A 21,613-nucleotide genomic window follows, 5' to 3' on the forward strand; every position below is an offset into this window, starting at 1 on the left:
GAGGCCTTCTCTCCAAGGTGCTCCCGGCTGTGGTCGCCCACCTGTCTCCTCCACATACAATACATTAATGCATATGCGATGCTGATGACACTGAGGGACCCCCCACAGCCTGGAAAGCCGCAGGTAGAATGTGAAGAAGCAGCTGGAGCAAGGGTAAGGTAAGTGTTACAGCCTTATAGCTATTTCATCTCCCACAGACGTAACAATCATTTAACCCTTGCAGCGCGTAGGGTGGAGATAACTGCATGGGTAGAGTTTGTCTTATTCTGGAGTTGGGCTTTAACTTTTGAACATAAGGCCAATTTAAGATTGCGTCCTTTGACACAATAACCTCTACAACTCTCTGCTCTCCTTCTGTGTCCTGCCAGCCCCCTAAAAAAATGAATAGCTGGGACTCTTGGCTGTTTTGCCGAGCAGCGTTTTATGCACCTGTTTATGGAACACTTTGTATTCCAACTCTAAAGACACCAACCTGGAGAGAATCCTTAACAAAGCCGGAGCTGATTTATGAGAGAGCAGAATCTAGAGGTGTGCGCCACACGACTGTAATAAATCAAAGAACAAAAGAAACCAAAAAAAAAAAATGCAAAATTAAGGACGGAACTTGCAGACTTAAAGAAAGTCAGAAAACAGTCAAAGTGGAGCAGCATAGAGAATTTAAAGGGCATCTATAGGCTTTCGAGTTCTATTAGTAGAAGGGTGGCTGCTCGTTGGGTAGTAAAAAGCAGAAAAAGAATACAATAGGGTTGATTTACCGGAGGAGTCAAGAATGTTCTTTTGGCAAAGTAAAAATTCTCTATTTCTTTAACAAATCAACTACACTGCATGCACGTTTTTTTAAAGTGGTGCACCAGTGTTAACAACGTACAGTATATTTTGAGTCAAAACGTTTAGTTTTGGATAGAGTAGGAATGGGTTCAACATAGCTCCCAACTGTCCCTGATTTCGAGGGACTGTCCCTGATTTGGAGTAATGTTCCTCATTCCGACTTATTTGTCCCTCATTTTTATCTGATCTATATGGATGTATATAAAATGCACTTTTTATCTATCAAAAAGTGTTTTCCTGTGCTAAACCTTTCATCTGATTTCTAAATTGCTGCATTTTTGAATTCCAAAAGCCAATATAAAGGAATAGTAATGGTAAAAAAAACACTTGTGGGTTTAACCAATCTTGTTTTTTTGTACAATTCTTCTTTAAGGGGGTGTGGCAAGGGGTGTGTCCTATGCCTGCCTACTTTTGCTGATAGGTGTCCCTCATTCCCACCTTTTCAAAAAGTTGGAAGGTACGGGTTCAATCCCAGGAATCTTTTCTTTTTTTATTACCTTGTCCCAATAGGGAGATTCTTCTTCACTTACTGTCCTGAGGACACAAAAGGAAATCTTTCCAAACTAATGCCGCGTACACACGATCGGAATTATGGTTGGAAAAAGGTCTGATGGTTTTCCGCTCAAGCTGTCTTGCCTACACACGGTCACACCAAATTATGACCGCCAAGAACGCGGTGATGTACAACATGTACGACGGGACTAGAGAAAGGAAGTTCAATACCCAGTAGCCAATAGCTTCCGTCTCGTAGTTGAATCTTAGCATGTGTGATTTTTTTTGTGTCGGAACTGCATACACACGATCGGAATTTCCGATAGAAAGTTTTTCCGTCAGGGAAAACTGAGAACATGCTCTCATATTTTTGCTGGCGGGTATTTGGCCAGCTAAATTTCCGATGGAGCATACACACAGTCGCATTTTCCGATGAAAAGCTCTCATAGGTCTTTTGCAAGCCGAAATTCCGATCATGTGTATGCGGCATAAGGGAGATCTTCTTTTGGACCAGAGGTCTCCAAATATGTCAGTGTGAGGGCCACATTGTATATTTTACAAATATTTGTGGACAAAAATAAATAAATAAATCTGTTTTATAAATGAATAAACACACTCCAAGAAATTTCCCCCTTCACATCAGAGTTCAAACTATGGGAGATCTTCTCTTAGACCAGGGGTCTCCAAACTTATTAGCACGAGGGCCAGATCATATACACTGTATTACCGAAAGTATTGGGACACCTGCCTTTACACATACATGAACTTTTATGGCATCCCGGTCTTAGTCCGTAGGGTTCAATATTGAGTTGGCCCACCCTTTGCAGCTATGACAGCTTCAACTCTTCTGGGAAGGTTGTCCACAAGGTTTAGGAGTGTGTCTATGGGAATGTTTGTCCATTCTTTCGGAAGCGCAACAGACTAAGACTGGGATGCCATTAAAGTTCATGTAAGTGTAAAGGCAGCCATCCCAATTCTTTTGGTAATATAGTGTGTTTTACAAATATTTGTGGGCCGAAATAAAATAAAAAAATTGGTGTTTTAACCACTTCCACCAAAAGGGGAATTGTTGAATTGGTCATACCTGTGCCATTGATGCAGCTGCAGTCATGACTCCACTATTGTTTTTTTTCAACCGGCAGTGCTTTGTCATGCAAAAGCAATCTTAGCGGTTAAAAAGCAGCTGGATTGCTTTTACATGGGATGGAAACTGATCTCTGTTTAATCGGATGCTTTTAAGTGCAGAGGAGAGATCTAGAATCTAAGGCCGCGTACACACGGGCGGACTGTTCGCCCAACTTTGTTCGTCAAACAATCCGACAAACAGTCCGCTCAAAATTTGCATGAACGGACTTGACCACACACGATGAACGAACAGTCCGCTGAAAGCTTGCGCGATGACGTGTACGGCACGTACGACGGGACGAGAAATTAGACGTCCAATACACTGCAATGCAACCTTCGCCGTGTAAATCCTTTCAGAGCATGCGCGAAACTTAGTTTGTCGAACAAGCCTACACACGAGCGGACTGTCCGCTGAAACCAAGTTTCAGCGGACTGTCTTACGGAAATTCCGAAAAACTTTGTTCGACAGACTGTCCGCTGAAACTGTCCGCTGAAGCCCACACCCGAGCGGACTGTCCGCTGAAACACTGTTCAGCGGACAAAGTTGGGCGAACAGTCCGCCCGTGTGTACGCGGCCTAATAGACCCCAGATGTCTCAGTAAAGAGTACCTGTCATGCTATCACAAGGGATGTTGTTTATTCCTTGTAATAGCAATAAAGTTGATAATTTTTTTTTTTTTTTAAAGAAACAGTATAAAATATATTTTTTTAATAATATACATAAAAAAAAATAACAACAACATTTTAAAGCACCCCTGTTCCCCCATGCTCGAGCACAAAGGCAATTGCATATGTATGCAACGCACACATATGTAAACAGTGTTCGCACCACACATGCGAGGTATTGCCGCAAATGTAGCAAAAGCAATAATTCTACCACCAAACCTCCTATATAACGCTTTGCAAGTACCGTCGTTTTGGCGTTGTTTCACAAGCTGTTTCACGTTGTTTCACAAGCGTACACAAATTGAAAGCATGACATTTACTTGAAAGCATGTTATTTACTTGTCGTAACATCATGTTTGATATTTTACTAAACAATTGGGTATTATAATGTGTTTTTGTTAAAATTCACTAAAAGTATGCTTTCCAAAAAAATTGCATTTGTAAGACTGCTGAACAAATACCATGCGACATAATAAATTGCCAGACACACCATTTTATTCTCTAGGGCAGTGATGGGGAACCTTGGCACCCCAGATGTTTTGAAACTACATTTCCCATGATGCTCATGCACTCGGCAGTGTAGTTGAGTGAGCATCATGGGAAATGTAGTTCCAAAACATCTGGGGTGCCAAGGTTCACCATCACTGTTCTTCTAGGGCCTATGTATATATATATATATATATATATATATACTGTATATAATGTTAGGGGGTTCTAAGTAATTTTTTTAGCAAACAAAAAGCTGAGAATAGGCTTGGGAAGCAAGGGGTCAAATGAATGAACATGCTTCAAGAAAGTCCTTTGCATCTGAAGTTCCACCTTCGTATCAGAAGCTCCCCATCACACCAGGGTTTCCCCTTCACATCAGAGTTCCCCTTTTAGATCAGAAGCCATCCCTATCACTTCAGAGCCCTCCTTATATATCAAAGTCCCTCATTACATCAGGGTCCCTATCAAAGTTTCATGATACATCAGGATCCCCATCATAGTGCCTTCTCACATCAGGGTCTCCATCAGAAGCAGAGACCAACTATTTGAGTCTAAGGAAGGCCATTCATGGTTCGAATCTTGGTTGGTTCCTGCTGAACCAGCTGAGATTTGAACCATGTATGGGCAAGCTGAATGTACCAAGTTAATCATTCGATCAACATGGCTACAACCAGCTTATTGGGTTCTCCCTGCGATTATCGCTAGCGGCTGCTATAGCCACTAGCAATAATCACTGTCGACTCCCGGCGATAACATCTGCCCCTGCCTCCCCCCCCCCCCTGCTGGGAGCAGACAATGGCTCAGCAGGAGGGATTTCTGCATCAACACTGTGTGTGTTGATGGGGGGAATCAAGTAATTTTTTTTCCTGCAACAAACAAATTTTGCTCCGTGTATGGCCAGCCTAAAGCCCTGTACACACAATCGGACTTTCCAAAGGGAAATGTTGGATGACAGGCTGTTGGCGGAAAATCCGACCTTGTGTACACTCCATCGGACAATTGTTGTCGGACTTTCTGCCAACAAATGTTGACTAGCATGTTTTCAAATTTTCCACCAACAAATGTCTGTTGTCGGATTTTCCGTTCGTCTGTACACAAGTTCATCGGACAAAAGTCCAAACACGCATGCTCGGAAACAGAAGCGATCGGTCTTGTAAACTAGCGTTTGTAATGGAGAATTAATATTTGTGACGTGGCAAATTATGAAATCTCTAAATGCACCGCACAATTCTCTTCTTCTTTAATGGGATAATAATGAAGCTGCTTTGCTGGTGATACTGATGGAGTTATTGCAAACAAATTTTCAAAGGCTTTTTTTTTTTTTTTCTAGTGATATCAAGAATAATATTATTAGTTTTTTTTTTTTTTTTTTTTATTTGCACAGTTACCACCATTATCCCGTAGTTTATAAGATCAAAGATACAACTATGTTGGTGTCCCTTGTCAATTTTGCATTATATTTTTTAAAATGTAACTGCCGACTCCCAAAATGTCATTTGAAGTAAAACACATAGCCAAGTATTATTCTACACTATTTTTTTATTGTGCATTAAAGAAAAAAAAACAGACATGCTATCTGCCAATAGAACTTAACCAAAAAGTGCATTCTATGCATCCAAAAATATAGAAAATATACCAAATCAAATCATTATTCAACCAAAAAAATAATGTCAAAGCAATAACTCCAAGGCCAATAATAAATAACATGTTATCTCCTCCAATTCCGCAACATGTCTGGTTGATGGACGGATGTTCAGAAACGAACTGAAAAGGACAAAATGAAAAACGCAAAAAGAAAAGCACGAATCAACACTCACCAAACTTCTACTAACAAGAAATTAGCAGAAGGAGCCCAAAGGGTGGCGCTAAAGAGCTGAAAAACCACATAGTACGCCACTATGTTTAGAGACAAGTTTTGCCTTGTAGACACGGTCGCAAATTCCGACGGAAAGGTCCAATCGGATTATATTGTCGGAAAATCCGATCGTGTGTGGGCTCTATCTATCTATTTGAGAGCAGGATCTCAAATTTTCTGACAAAAAAATCAGTTTTCCGATCGTTTGTAGAGAATTCCGATCGGACAAAGTGCCACGCATGCTCAGATCAAATTACAAGACCAAAGCTATTAGCTACTAGCCTCAACGTAGTCCCGTTGTAACAAACGAACGTCATCACGTTCCAAACGATCGGATTTTCCGTCAACTTTGTCCGACCGTGTGTATGCAACACCAGTTTAGGACAAAATCCGTCTAAAAAAATCTGACGGATTTTGTTGTCGGAATGTCCGACCGTCTGTACAAGGCATTTGAGCCAACGTCCTTCGGACAAAGTTCCACCATTTTGTTGGCGGAAAGTCTGATCATGTGTGCGAGGCATTAGTATCCACCACTGACCCCAGCTGGGGTTCAGGTAAAATCTCCTAGTCGGGGCTTTTTTTCTCCATCAATAGGTCCTGGAACTCAACCACGACCCCCCCCCCAAAACTCCTCCACACACACACAACCTTCTAAATCACATCAAATAGTGGGTGTGGTCAGTCAAATTTCACTAACAGTAGGGGGGTCTTAAAGGGGCATTAAATACAAGGAGTGCATTACACACAGAGTGCAGAGCTGTCCCTTGTAAACACAGAAACCGGACTTCTGTGTTTACAAGTGATTGTGGTGAGCAGGCACCAAAGGGTCTGAGCCAGGGGTGGTGGAAGTAAGTTCCCCCCGAAAAAAAACCCTGCTCCTAGTAGGCTAAATGTGGCCCCAGTTTAAAAGGGACCCCCCATCCCCCACCCTGCTGCTCCATTAACAGCTAAAATAATGTTTACTTTGCCAATATTTTCTATGCCAATGACAATGGTCAAAAGGACAATTAGAAAGGGTGAATGTACAGATAGCAATATCAACCCAAATTAGATTTTAAATCCGGCTTTTACATTTTGTACATTTTCATACAAGCGTGCAAAAAAAGAAAATGTAAAACTGAGCCACGTTCAGGCAGATCTTCTACGTCTCATCCACAAATAATTCTCCTTCTCGTCTCGGAGCAGTGGAGCCCGGCTGTCTGATAAAGATGCATTGTGTTGTTTTACTTTGTCTGGTCTAATTCTCAATGTGTGAAATTAAATCTATTCTTAAGCAAGGCGAATTTTCCAGTAATTAGGAAGCTGCATGTCCCTGTGGTGCCCAGAGCCTAACAAGCCCCTGCCGATCCCCCATCTAACAAGGAACCAACGATTGTGTACCCAGCAACTCCTCTGAGCCAATAGACAGCACAGCACAATTGCAGCACGGGTATTTAGGGAAAAGGATAACTTTCGGTACATTTTTTTTTGGAAATGTATATTTTGTATTGACATTTCACTGGGATCTCCTTGCCACGGTTACATAATTCTAACTTTTCACTTAATTTTCCTTTTTCTTTGTTTTTTCCATTGGCATGCTCTGCCATAGTTCATGGACATATTTTAGGTTTGGGCAGGTTTGGGTAGGTAAAGGGCAACTGCCCATTAGAGCTACAAGTTCAATCATTCCATCAACGAGTATATAAGGCCAGCCAGGGAGCTAATAAAGTAAGATTGGGCTTGTACTTTCATAAGAGCTAAATATCTACTAATAGCCTATGATCACTATGATGACTGTAGGGGGCTATTAAAAGCTGGAGGGACTATGAGATGAGTTGGTGCTCTTAGTGATCAATTTGGTTCCTTGCTTTATTCTCTGCAAAAATAAAAGACCAAATCTGATTTGGTAACAGTTTAACCAGTTTTATTTAATATGTTCTATATATTGTATACACCAGGGATATGCAATTAGCGGACCTCCAGCTGTTGCAGAACTACAAGTCCCATGAGGCATAGCAAGACTCTGACAGCCACAAGCATGACGCCCAGAGGCAGAGGCATTACAGGACTTGTAGTTTTGCAACAGCTGGAGGTCCGCTAATTGCATATCCCTGGTATACACTATATTGTGAAAAGTATTGGGATTCCTGCCTTTATATGCACATAAACTTTAATGGTATCCTAATCTGCGTAGGGTTCAATATTGAGTTGGCCCACCCTTTGCAACTATAACAGCTTCAACTCTTCTGGGAAGGCCGTCCACAAGGTTTAGGAGTGTGTCTATGGGAATGTTTGACCATTCTTCCAGAAATGCGTTTGTGAGGTCAGGCACTGATGTTGGACGAGAAGGCCTGGCTTGCAATCTCTGAGCCGTTTACACTCATGGCTTGGTTCTGTTCCTGTTTTATTCTTTATTTTATTCAATAAGGACTATTCAGTATTAATGTCCTAGAGGCGATTCAGTTCGCATTGTGTGCTATACAAGTATTTCATTCATTCATTCATTCAATGTAAAACAGAAAGTATCAAAACCAAAAGTCCTGAAACAAGTTTCCTAATTTCAAATAAGTGAAACAGGAATTTTTCTTGGTATCCTATCATGTTGGAATTTGAGCATGCTCTTGGATCTCGTAGGATAACTGATGGACCCTCGGGTAGAAGTCGGGCAGACCAGTCAAGTTCTTCCACCCCAAACTCGCTCATCCATGTCTTTATGGACCTTGATTTGTGCACTGGTGCACAGTCACGTTGGAACAGGAAGGGGTCATCCCCAAACTGTTCCCACAAAGGTGGGAGCATGAAATTGTCCAAAATGTCTTGATATGCTGATGCTTTAAGAGTTCCCTTCACTGCAACTAAAGGACCAAGTCCAACCCCTGAAAAACAACCCCCACACCATAATCCCTCCCTCCACCAAATGATTTGGACCAGTGCACAAAGCAAGGTCCACAAAGACATGGATGGGCCAGTTTGGAGTGGAGGAACTTGATTGGCCTGCACAGAGTCCTGACCTCAACCCAATAGAACATCTTTGGGATGAATAAGAGCGGAGAATGTGAGCCAGGCCTTCTTGTCCATTCAGCGCCTGACCTCACAAATGCACTTCTGCAAGAATGGTCAAACATTCCCATAGACACACTCCTAAACCCTGTGGCTGGCCTTCCCAGAGGAGTTGAAGCTGTTATAGCTGCAAAGGGTGGGCCAATTCAATATTAAACCCTACGAACTAAGACTGGATCCACATCTATGCATTTTTAGTGCTTTTTGCATTTTGCACTGCAGTCCATTTAACATGGTTTCTTATGGAACAAAATCTGTAGTGCAAATCTGCAAAATGCAAAAAGCACTAAAAATGCACTAAAAATGCATAGGTGTGAATCCAGCCTAAGACTGGGATGCCATTAAAGTTCATGTGTGTGTAAAGGCAGGCATCCCAATACTTTTGGTAATATAGTGCATATGCAGTTTTATACTAAGCACCCTTTCACACTGATCAGTTTTTCTTCTGTTTTTGCCTTACAAAAAGCAAAAGAAAAATACATGACCATTAAGGCCCATTTCTGATGGGGTGGACTCCGTCTGCGATCCGCTTGCTCAGGGTGGATCTGCCTGCTGATCCCCACTGAGCGGATGACAGCTCACTCTATGGGCGGTTGGATTGTAAACTGACTGCCTGCCTGTACACCTGACTGCCATCCGATCCGCTACATGGAAGGGAAACGGATCCTTGTCGGTTGTTTTTTAGCAGATCGAATTGGATGTCGGCGAGTATAAACGGACACTCCATACAGGAAAATGGAGGGTTCAATTGGGTCAGCCTGAAAAACTGACACAGGTGGACCCAATCGGTCTGCTCGTGTGAAAGGGGCCTAAATCCTATGGAGCTCTTCACACCAGTCAATCGTGGGTAGATTGCATTTTTAAAAGCCCTGCATGCTGCATTTTGGTGTGGTGAAAAAAGCACACCAAAAACACACCTCTCCATTGAAATGAATGGAGAATGCGTAAGAAAGCGGCAAAAACCTGCAGTTACGTTTTTGGCATGTTTTTTTGTATTTTTTTCACAGGTGCAGGTTGATGTCAGGCAACCACAAAATGCACTGGAAACATGGCAAAAATGCATATGTGTTTTTTACTGCGGAGTATTGTGAAAGCAGCCTATAGTAAGAGCTATTCATATTCTACAGTAAGATTTACTTAGAAAGAATACAAACAAATTTAGCAAGACATTTAGGCTGAATAGTCTGGAGCAGCTTTATCTGCTTCTTATGGTTTCTGAAGTGAGGACACATTAATCATTCTGGATAACAAAGTCACCCGTAGGGACTGCGAAGGACGGAGCACCCACACAGATAACAATGTACGCGATTTTAACGCAAACCTGTCATAACAGTAATTGCAGAGCTTCTCTTCCTGGAGTTCCTCGCTCCCTGATTGTTGCACTCGCTTTATGACTTTTCTGTTTAAAACGGATCTTTAGGCTGTATAAATAAAAACATTTTTTTAAAGCCAGCAGCTACAAATACTGTAGCTTCTGAATTTAATAAGTTAATAAAAGAACTTAATAAAAGGACACTTACCTGTCCAGGGATCCAGCGCCCTCCTCTCCTGAGCCGGTTCTTCCTTCCTTGCAGCTTCACAGCCGGCTTCCCATTGTGCATGCGTGGGCCACACCGCGCTTTGTGAACGGTCCTGCAGCCTCCTGGGATCTGTGATGTTTCCTAGAAGGCTGCAGGCAATGGAGGGGATGGCGGGAGGACAAGTGCAGAATTTGAGTTTGGATCGACTCGGCAATCCAGGCGAAAGTGGGAGAGGGTACCTGCCAAAACCAGATACCCGCTCACCAGGGCTTTCCCAAGACATTGTGCTGCCTAGGTCCAAGAATGAAATGATGCCCCCCCCCCCCCAAAAAAAAAAAAAAAATCACACCCACCAAAAAGCCCCCACATTCATTATTTTATATCGTAATAATTAAAACTAAAATGTAAGTTATCAGGAAGTCAGATTTACATGCAACAGCACCTTGTCTATATACAAAATTATATGACATACCATTATTATGTTCAATGGTATGTGGGCTAGGGCAGTATACAGACAGGCTAGGGTTAATGTTACGTGTATTGGTAGGTGAGGGTTAGGGTTATGTGTTTAGTAGTCGAGGGTTAGGTGTTAAGTGTTTAAATAGGTGATAGTTAGGGTTAAGTGCTTAGGTAGGTAAGGGTCAAGTGTTTAGGTAAGTAAAGGTTAATGTTAAGTGTTTAATAGTCAAGGGTTAGGTGTTAAATGTTTAAGTAGGTGAAGCTTAAGAGTCTGGTTAAGGAAGGAGTAAGCGTTTGAAGAGGTGAGAGTTGGGTGTTCAAGTAGGTGAGGGTTGGGTGTTCAGGCAGGTGAGGGCTGGGTGTTCAGGTAGGTGGGGGTTAGGTGTTCAGGTGAGGGTTGTGTGTTCAGATAGGTGAGGGTTAGGTGTTCAGGTAGATGAGGGTTAGGTGTTCAGGTAGGTGAGGGTTGGGTGTTCAGGATGTAGGGGTTGGTGTTCAGGTAGGTAGGGGTCGGGTGTTCAGGTAGGTGAGGGTTAGGTGTTCAGGTAGGTGGGGGTCGGGTGTTCAGGTAGGTGAGGGTTGGGTGTTCAGGTCGGTGAGGGTTGGGTGTTTAGGTAGGTGAGGGTTGGGTGTTTAGGTAGGTGGGGGTCGGGTGTTCAGGTAGGTGAGGGTTGGGTGTTCAGGTAGGTGAGGGTTGGGTGTTCAGGTAGGTGAGGGTTGGGTGTTCAGGTAGGTGAGGGTTGGGTGTTCAGGTAGGTAGGGGTCGGGTGTTCAGGTAAGTGAGGGTTGGGTGTTCAGGTAGGTGAGGGTTGGGTGTTCAGGTAGGGGAGGGTTAAATGTTCAGGTAGGTGAGGGTTGGGTGTTCAGGTAGGTGAGGGTTAAGTGTTCAGGTAGGTGAGGGTTGGGTGTTCAGGTAGGTGAGGGTTAGGTGTTCAGGTAGGTGGGGGTCGGGTGTTCAGGTAGGTGAGGGTTGGGTGTTCAGGTAGGTGAGGGTTGGGTGTTCAGGTAGGTGAGGGTCGGGTGTTCAGGTAGGTGGGGGTCGGGTGTTCAGGTAGGTGAGGGTTGGGTGTTCAGGTAGGTGAGGGTTGGGTGTTCAGGTAGGTGAGGGTTGGTGTTCAGGTAGGTGAGGGTTGGTGTTCAGGTAGGTGAGGGTTGGGTGTTCAGGTAGGTGAGGGTTAAGTGTTCAGGTAGGTGAGGGTTGGGTGTTCAGGTAGGTGAGAGTTGGGTGTTCAGGTAGGTGAGGGTTGGTGTTCAGGTAGGTGAGGGTTGGGTGTTCAGGTAGGTGAGGGTCGGGTGTTCAGGTAGGTGGGGGTCGGGTGTTCAGGTAGGTGAGGGTCGGGTGTTCAGGTAGGTGGGGGTCGGGTGTTCAGGTAGGTGAGGGTTGGGTGTTCAGGTAGGTGAGGGTTGGGTGTTCAGGTAGGTGAGGGTTGGGTGTTCAGGTAGGTGAGGGTTGGTGTTCAGGTAGGTGAGGGTTGGTGTTCAGGTAGGTGGGGGTCGGGTGTTCAGGTAGGTGAGGGTTGGGTGTTCAGGTAGGTGAGAGTTGGGTGTTCAGGTAGGTGAGGGTTGGTGTTCAGGTAGGTGAGGGTTGGGTGTTCAGGTAGGTGAGGGTCGGGTGTTCAGGTAGGTGGGGGTCGGGTGTTCAGGTAGGTGAGGGTCGGGTGTTCAGGTAGGTGGGGGTCGGGTGTTCAGGTAGGTGAGGGTTGGGTGTTCAGGTAGGTGAGGGTTGGGTGTTCAGGTAGGTGAGGGTTGGGTGTTCAGGTAGGTGAGGGTTGGTGTTCAGGTAGGTGAGGGTTGGTGTTCAGGTAGGTGAGGGTTGGGTGTTCAGGTAGGTGAGGGTCGGGTGTTCAGGTAGGTGGGGGTCGGGTGTTCAGGTAGGTGAGGGTTGGGTGTCCAGGTAGGTGAGGGTTGGGTGTTCAGGTAGGTGAGGGTTGGTGTTCAGGTAGGTGAGGGTTGGTGTTCAGGTAGGTGAGGGTTGGTGTTGAAGGATGCCTAACTGTAGGATAAACCTTGCTAATGTCTAACCTGCTGTCCAGTTACACCACACAGACTACTTCTCATTGATTTGTACAACCTCATCGTTCTGCCTCTGGGATTCACTAATATAAAGGTAACAACTGACAGATCCTCATACAAATAATATATCAGTCGGCAAAAAGAAAAACAGGACAAGTTTAAAAACCCAACATACATACCGTGCCATACCTAATAATATAGCATGTAAACAGTTCATAAGCATCTCAAAGGCACCTTTATATCTGATCTGTCGCATTATATAAGGAAAAAGAACGCTGTGTGCATTTTTCTAATAAAAAAAGAATATTTAGAGGCCTTTTTTAAGCGAGAAGGGGCGGGTTGTGTAGATTCTCAGCATTTTTTGTTAAAAATTTTTTGTAAAATCTTAATTCAAGACGCACAGATGCACAAATTGTTTAGAGCTGTTTCATCAATAGGCAAATTCTGAATCCGTTATTTGCCACGAAAAATAAAAAGTCGAAATATCAGCTTTGACCTATTTTTAACAGGCCCTGGAGACATAAAAGTGTTAATAATAATTAGCAATAATTAAAACAGTGACATCTGATTGGTTGCTCCAGGTTATGGCACATCATTTCTCTTTCCTATGATTGAAGCGTATCTCTATTGTAGAATAAGCGTGAATGACGCTGGCATTGCCTTACTAAGTAAGCCAGACGGGTTCTGTATGGAAGGTGAGTTAGTTTTCCTCCTCTAGAGAATCAGCACCAGAGCAGCTGAAATTGAGGGAAAAGAAAATGTCACGTACCTTGAGAACTTCCATTGGTACCTGGGCAGGAGCGGGCAGGCTGGTGGACACGCTGACGTTGATGGCTGGTGTGTGGCTGCCTGGCACTCTCTGTTGCATGAAATGAGCTGCCTGCTGCTTCTGCTGTTGCTGCTCACGGCGCTCTTGCTCTTGCATCTGCTCACGCATCAGCTGCTGCCGTAGCAGAATCCGTGATGTCATGCTGGAGGAGCTTAGTGGAGGCTTCGATGCTCCGTGATGCTCGGCTGAACTGCTGTGAAAAGGCAAGAGATAGACTCCTAATTAGTGGGGATTCTCATTGCTGCTCACCCAGCATGTTTAAAGGGCTCTGCTTTTAAAACCTGTTGGGAATCAACGGACTTGCAAAGGCATTTTCATCTTCAAGCACAATTGCAGAGCCGGAATGACCGATTTAAAGCGGAATTAAAGACTTTTGATTTTTAAATTGTGAGCAGACAGGCTAATTATTGTAGAATAAAATCTGTGCATGCGCAGCTCGGCATACAGTATATTCCGGCACTGTGCCTGTGTGCTGGGATGAAAGAACTCCTGCACATGTGCGGAAGTTATGCCATTTGCAATGAAGACCGGTGTTCTGCCGAGAATTGTCCCCCCATCGGATAGTGTCCGCCCCGTACTGCGCAGCGTTTGCGCACTACGGAGGACAAGGAGATGCCGAAAGTCTCCGAAGATGAACGGCGCCTGCACACTTGATAGTACCTTCTGCCCCGAGTCCAAGTTCAAGCCCCACAATGCAAGTGGACATACGGTAGATGATGTAAAACAGCACTTAGTAACAGGGCCCCTCACGGGCTCGCTTCGCTCGCCACGCTTCGCTCGCCATGCTTCGGGCACGGCCTCGCTTCACTCTGAATTTTTTTATTCTAACTCTATGTCCACTTGGATGGTGGGGCTTGAACCTGGACTCAGTGCGCAGGCGCCATTCATCTTCGGAGACTTTCGGCATCTCCTCGTCCTCTGTACTGCCCAAGCGCAGTACAGGGCGGACACTATCCGACGTGGGGACAGTATTCGACAAGACACTGGCACCCAGAGAAAATGCCGATGCCCGCGAGGGACCTCACGGGATCAGACTGTTGGAGCTAAGGTAGGTATTTCAGACATTAGTTCCATTTTATGTTTGTTTTATTACTTATATTGCATGTAAACCCAGTAACAAAAGTTTAACCACTTTAAGCACTTTAACCCCCTTCCTACCCAGACCAATTTTCAGCTTTCAGCGCTGTCATATTTTAAATGACAATTGTGTGGTTATGCAGCATTGTACCCATATGACATTTTTATGTTTTTTTCATACAAATAGAGCTTACTTTTGATGGTATTTAATCACTACTGGGTTTTTTTGCTAAACAAACGAAAAAAAGACCAAAAAGTAAAAAAAAAAAACTGTTTCTTCGTTTCTGTTTTAAAATTTTGTAAATAATAAGAGAAATTGTTTTCTTCTTCACTGGTGTGCGCTGATGAGGCTGCACTGAAGGGAACTGATGGGCACTGATGAGGCTGCACTAATGGGCACCGATGAGGCTGCATTGATGGGCATTGATGAGGCTGCCTTGATGGGCACTGATGAGGATGCATTGATGGGCACTGATGAGGATGCATTGATGGGCACTAATGAGGCTGCACTAATGGACACTGATAGGCTGCACTGATGGGCATCGATAGGCTGCATTTATGGGCACTTATGAGGCTGTACTGATGGGCACTAAAAGGCTGCATTGATGGACACTTATGATGCTGCACTGATAGGCACTGATAAGCTGCATTGATGGGCAATTATGAGGCTGCACCGATGGGCACTGATAGGCTGCACTGATGGGCACTGATGAGGCTACACTAATAAGACGCCACTGATGGGCATTGATAGGCAGCACTGATATGCTGTTCTGATGGACACTGATATGTTGCACTGATGGACACTAATCTGCTGCACTGATGGGGCTGCACTGATGATCAGTGCCCTGATTATCAATGTAAATGTCCCCTGTAAACGGAAAGCCAGTTATCGGCTTTCCTTTCCTCAGACACTAACATCGTTGAAAAAAAGAAATGCTGATAACTGGCATTTGTTTAAATGTGATCTGCTGTGATTGGACACAGCTAATCACATGGTAAAGAGCCTACATCGTTGGCTCTTTACCCTGATCGGTGATGCGCTATGTCCGAGGGACACAGATCGCCACCGATCACTGCAATGAGCGCCCTTGAGGGGCACGATGCAAAGGATGTCATAGGACGTCTGATCAGAATGGGAAAGCCACTGCCTGGGCATCATACTGCTATAGGCAGGGTGGGAAGGTGATCATATAGATTGCAGCTCACAATCTTTAGATGCAATGGCTAAATGTTCCCCTTATTTTCATATGGTGATCCTGCCATTAACATACTTCCTGTCCTAGGGTGACCACACTCACTGTAATGACTCTATGGAGAAATAGTGTTGTCACCCTAGGACAGGAAGTGTGTTAGGACTAAAGAACAAAGGAAACTGAATATTAACCCCTTCCCGCTCACCACGGCATCGTTTTAAACAGTCTGGAACACCTTGGGGGTGTAAAGGATCAGCAATCATGTGATCACTGTAAGCTGGCCATAGATAGGTAGAATTCTGCACAAACATGTTTAAGAAAAGAATATTCTAGGAAAGGTGTTTGTTTTTCTAATTATTAGTCGGCTCAAATCGATGTTGGTTTTTGATCGCAGATTGAAAAAATTTCTAGTGCGGTGTGTGGGTGTTAAAACCCTTTTGCCAACCACAGATAAGTGTTGGGCAGTCATAAAGGGGTTAGGGAAGCATTTCATGTACTATAAATATATAAAAATAATATCAGTTCACCTGTAAACCTTATTTTGGTTAAACTTGTATACCTAAATAAAGTATATCAATCACAATAAACAAATCCATTGCAATATATACCCACCAAAAAAATAACTAAGTGCAAAAGTGTTTAACAATATATAAAAAAGTTCTTAAGTCCATGTATATACAGTACATATGATTGTCTTCATTCACCATCTGCTTGTATGAAAAACAAAATTAACACAAAGCCTATGTGGTAGTCAACTTTCCAGATACGGGGGACCTCAAGTACAGCCCCCAACATCACCAATAAGCTGCAAAGGAAATTCAGTAGCAAAGACGGTAGACACACAACAGGATAGGGTCAAAGACTACAGGCTTGATACAAGAGATGGTCGGAGACTATGGACATGACACAAGAGGTGGTCAGAGACTACAGACATGACACCAGAGATGGTCAGAGACTATGGACATGACATAAGAGATGGTCAGAGACTGCAGACATGACACAAGAGATAGTCAGAGACTACAGACATGACACAAGAGATAGTCAGAGACTACAGACATGACATAAGAGATGGTCAGAGACTATGGACATGGCACAAGAGATGGTCAGAGACTATGGACATGACACAAGAGATGGTCAGAAACGATGGACATGGCACAAGAGATGGTCAGAGACTATGGACATGACACAAGAGATGGTCAGAGACTATGGACATGACACAAGAGGTGGTCAGAGACTATGGACATGACACCAGAGATGGTCAGAGACTATGGACATGACACAAGAGGTGGTCAGAGACTATGGACATGACACAAGAGGTGGTCAGACTACAGACATGACACCAGAGATGGTCAGAGACTATGGACATGACATAAGAGATGGTCAGAGACTACAGACATGACACAAGAGATAGTCAGAGACTACAGACATGACACAAGAGATAGTCAGAGACTACAGACATGACATAAGAGATGGTCAGAGACTATGGACATGGCACAAGAGATGGTCAGAGACTATGGACATGACACAAGAGATGGTCAGAAACAATGGACATGGCACAAGAGATGGTCAGAGACTATGGACATGGCACAAGAGATGGTCAGAGACTATGGACATGACACAAGAGATGGTCAGAAACGATGGACATGACACAAGAGATGGTCAGAAACGATGGACATGACACAAGAGATGGTCAGAGACTATGGACATGACACAAGAGATGGTCAGAGACTATGGACATGACTCAAGAGATGGTCAGAAACTATGGACGTGATACAAGAGATGGTCAGAAACGATGGACATGACACAAGAGATGGTCAGAGACTACAGACATGACACAAGAGATGGTCAGAGACTATGGACATGACACAAGAGATGGTCAGAGACTATGGACATGACTCAAGAGATGGTCAGAAACTATGGACGTGATACAAGAGATGGTCAAAGACTGCAGACATAATACAGGAGTTGTTGGACACTGGAGACATGCCTCAGGAGCCAAAGACTGAAGACACATTACATGAGACTATCAGAGGTTACTGCTATAAAAGGGCAACAGGGAAAAACAGATTAGTGTCTGCAGGGCCTCAAGGACCACACAAAAAATGCCAAAGGGCCACAAGAGGCCCCTAGGCCACAGGTTGAGCACCAGAGGCCTATAGGAAAGCAGCTCACCATTTTATCTGACTCCTAATTCAGGAAGGTCAATAAGGACTTAGAATGATCCTCTCTACGAATGTTGCTCCGACTGAAGTTCCCCAAATAATATCACATTTCAGGGGCAAAAATCCATGATATATACTATGTATATATACAGTATATATAAGAATAAAACAAACCAAAAACAGCTTAAAGAATTTACCTAAAAATAAAGAAAAGCATAAGCACTCACATATTCCTATTCGAATTTAGACACTTCCTAATGGAAGAAATACCAACAGGCATGCCAGCAGAATAGCTCCCTCAATGTCCACGAACGTGGTGATGTTACTGAAACCCAACCAACATGTACGTGTTTCATCTCTCAACTTCCTCTGGGACTACAGAACACACTCTTTTTTATCATTTACATTCAGGGGCGGACTAACAACTCATGGGGCCCCCGGGCAATAGGAGATTATGGGGCCCCCATGCAATCACAGATTATGGGGCCACACAGTATACACAAACACACACACACACAGTATACAATCACACAGTACACACAGACAGGTTTCTATTGGCTGAGAAGGTACTGGAGAGGTGGGGTAGCTATAATCTCTGGATTTTTAGACCAAAAGGATGTCAGTAAGGGACATTTCAAAGACAGATGTAAAACAAAAAACAAATTTTTTACATACTGTCCCTAGTTTTACTGAGGCCGGCAATTCTGATGGGGCCCCCTAGTGGCACGGGGCCCTCGGGCAGTGCTCCAATAGCCCAATGGTCAGTCCGCCCCTGTTTAAATTGCTCTGCAGGATTTAAGGGTAAAAGTGAAAGCAGGTACTGCATTTCAATCACTTTAGGCCCATTTACAAATGAGCAATTTGAAGTGTGTGTTGACGTTTCACCAGAAGCATTTCAATGCTCAACATTAGGGGGTCTATGTATGAAACATTTGCTTTGCGGATGCCTTAACCAGTGGCATGCGCAAATGTTTGCCGTATTGTTTGGAATATAATAGTCTCCTATGACTGTTAGCTCCATCTAGTGGACATAATGCAGTATTTTTCCTGGCCAAAAAAAAAATACCACATTATAGCCACTAGATGGTGCTGACAGTCATAGGAGATAATCATATTACATAATAATACCGTTAACATTCGTGATGCCTGTGCAAATGGTTAAGACATTCAATTAGCAATTGAATTCATGTTCAATTCAAAGCAAGGTCCCTAAAGACATGGATGAGTGAGTTTGGGGTGGAGGAACTTGCCTGCACAGAGTCCTGACCTCAACCCAATAGAACACCTTTGGGATGAGTTAGAGCGGAGACTGCAAGCCAGGCCTTTCCGTCCAACATCAGTGCCTGACCTCACAAATGTGCTTCTGTAAAAATGGTCAAACATTCCCATAGATACACACTTCCCAGAAGAGTTGAAGCTGTTATAGCTGCAAAGGGTGGGCCAACTTAATATTGAAACCTACAGACTAATGCCCTGTACACATGGTTAGACATTTCCACCACAAAATCCGTTGGATTTTTCCAACGGATTTTGTCCGAAACTGGTGCTGCATACACACGGTTGGACAAAGTTGTCGGAAAATCCAATAGTTCGGAACGTGGTGACATTCGTTGCGTAAGACGGGACTACGTAGAAGCTAGTAGCCAATAGCTTTGGTCTCGTAATTTGATCTGAACATGCGTGGCACTTTGTCCGTCAGAATTCTCTACAAACTATTGGAAAAAAGTCGGATCTGATTTTTTTTGTCGGAAAATTTTTGATCCTGCTCTCAATTTTTTTCCGTCGGAAAAAGTCCGAGCTCACACATGATTGGATTTTCCTACAATATAATCCGATTGGACCTTTTCCGTCGGAATTTCCGAACGTGTGTACAGGGCATAAGACTGGGATGCCATTAAAGCTCATGTGCATGTAAAAGCAGGCGTCCCAATACTTTTGATAATATTGTGTATCTATCAAATGCTAAGCCCAGATTTTTGGGCCTTATAGCAGTCACGTGGTCTGCTTTGGCTATAGCAGTGATGGTGAACCTTGGCACCCCAGATGTTTTGGAACTACATTTCCCAGGATGCTCATGCACTTGGCAGTGTAGATGAGTATCATGGGAAATGTAGTTCCAAAACATCTGGAGTGCCAAGGTTCACTATCGCTGGGCTATAGTGATGTCCTTGGATATGAAGATAGTTGGCTCTAAAGTGTTTGGCTTCATCTTTCCCTGTGTTAGCCTGAAAATAAACGCAGAACTATCCTCTGTGGGCATGGATTCTGCAGTTCCCATTAACTTATACTTCTCACCCCAACTGTGAAGAGCGTTGGAGCCACAGCAATCTCAACACTACAGATGGTTATACATCTGCATCGGGCACCGTATATACTTACCTTACACAGATGGTTATGAAAGCGAGTTTCTTTTTTATCTTTATAATTTCCTGCTGAAATTCTCGCCCCAGTATATTTAGAAAACCTCAAAGCTCCTTAGCAGTTTCGCTAATGACACTGCGTCAGACTTCTCACAGCCCCGACTCATAATCCCGATCTTTCAAACAATTTCTTGTCAATCGTCACGTTTTGCTGCTAATTAGGAGCCGAGAACGCCTCTACCATGCCCGCCAGTGACAGAGCCGACGGTGACAGCCTCCTGTTCCCAGCCATGCACACTTCACCATTCGTTATCCTCAGAATGGCGCGGCGCACGGTAACGTCTAACGGTTTGTTGTTCTGTTTTTACAGAAGGCAACAGGCAGAAGGAAAGGCTTGAAGGGAAGATCAAACAATGAGTTTGTAGGGAGCCCAAGCCGATTTTCCGAGTGAGATTGTCTTGTTATTCAAGGCCTGTCAGGTCACAACATTCCCAAAGTGTCTGATCCTTTTGATAAAACGGGAGAAAAACCTTTGTTCAAAGACTAATGCAGCTGTGGAGTAATCGCACTAATTAGCTGCTCAAGTCACTGACTGTGATACTTGAAGAAAAAAAAAAAAAGTGCAATTAACAATGGAGAGAAAGTGGGATGGAGATATACCACAGGTATTTGGGTACCGCTTTGTTTTATAATGTACTATATATATATATATATTTACACTAGATTACCAAAAGTATTGGCACGCCTGCCTCTACACGCGCATTAACTTTAATGGCATCCCAGTCTTAAGCCCCATACACACGATCCGATTGTTGGCCAACAGAGCGTCAGACTTTTGTCCAAAGGACATTTGCCTGGATCTTGTCTTGCATACAAATGGTACACAATTTTCGGCCAACAAACACGAACGTAGTGATGTACTGCATGGAATGTCTGCTCTTTAGCGCCACCCTTTGTGCACCTTCTGCTAATGTTGTGTTTGGTAAGCACTGATACCGAGCATGCGTGTTTGTACTTTGAACTTTTGTGTGGAGGACTTGTGTACACACGATACGAAAAACTGACAACAGACCGTTGTCCGCCTAAAATATACTACCCGGTTTCCACGAAAACAAGACCTAGCATGATTGACGGTGATGGCTGCAATATAAGCCCTACCCTGTTTCCCTGAAAATAAACCCTACCCTGAAAATAAGAACTACAAGGACTTTACCTAGGGCTTATTTGGGGAGGTGGGGCTTATATTGCAGCCATCACCGACAATCACGCTAGGTCTTATTTTCGGGGGAAACAGGGGTAGCCTGCCATCCAACATTTGTTGGCCAAAAGTTGGACAACAATTGTCTGATGGAGCATACTAATGCCGCGTACACACGATCAGACTTTTCGACGGACTAGGTCTGACGGACTTTTGGCGGAGTTCCGACGGACTTTACGAACGAACAAACACAAGCACACCAAAGTCCGACAGATTCGAACGTGATGACGTACGACGTACGACCGGAC

General features: G+C 43.9%; 1 protein-coding gene across 12 annotated transcripts in view; it reads right to left on the reverse strand.

The window, feature by feature from the left end:
- MITF (melanocyte inducing transcription factor) overlaps positions 1–21,613 on the reverse strand; it is a 339,864-nt gene that overhangs the window by 137,058 nt on the left and 181,193 nt on the right. For 9 of the 12 annotated variants that reach the window (XM_077451871.1, XM_077451869.1, XM_077451866.1 and 6 more), the window contains exon 2: positions 13,256–13,508. In XM_077451871.1, coding sequence (XP_077307997.1) covers positions 13,256–13,508 — 253 coding nt within the window. The remainder of the gene's footprint in view (positions 1–13,255; positions 13,509–21,613) is intronic. The other 3 variants (XM_077451870.1, XM_077451867.1, XM_077451861.1) reach the window with 1 other exon arrangement.

The sequence above is a fragment of the Lithobates pipiens genome, unplaced genomic scaffold (assembly GCF_037356315.1).
Source record: "Lithobates pipiens isolate NorthernLeopardFrog02 unplaced genomic scaffold, aLitPip1_a1.2 Scaffold_23, whole genome shotgun sequence".
Classification (NCBI taxonomy): domain Eukaryota; kingdom Metazoa; phylum Chordata; class Amphibia; order Anura; family Ranidae; genus Lithobates; species Lithobates pipiens.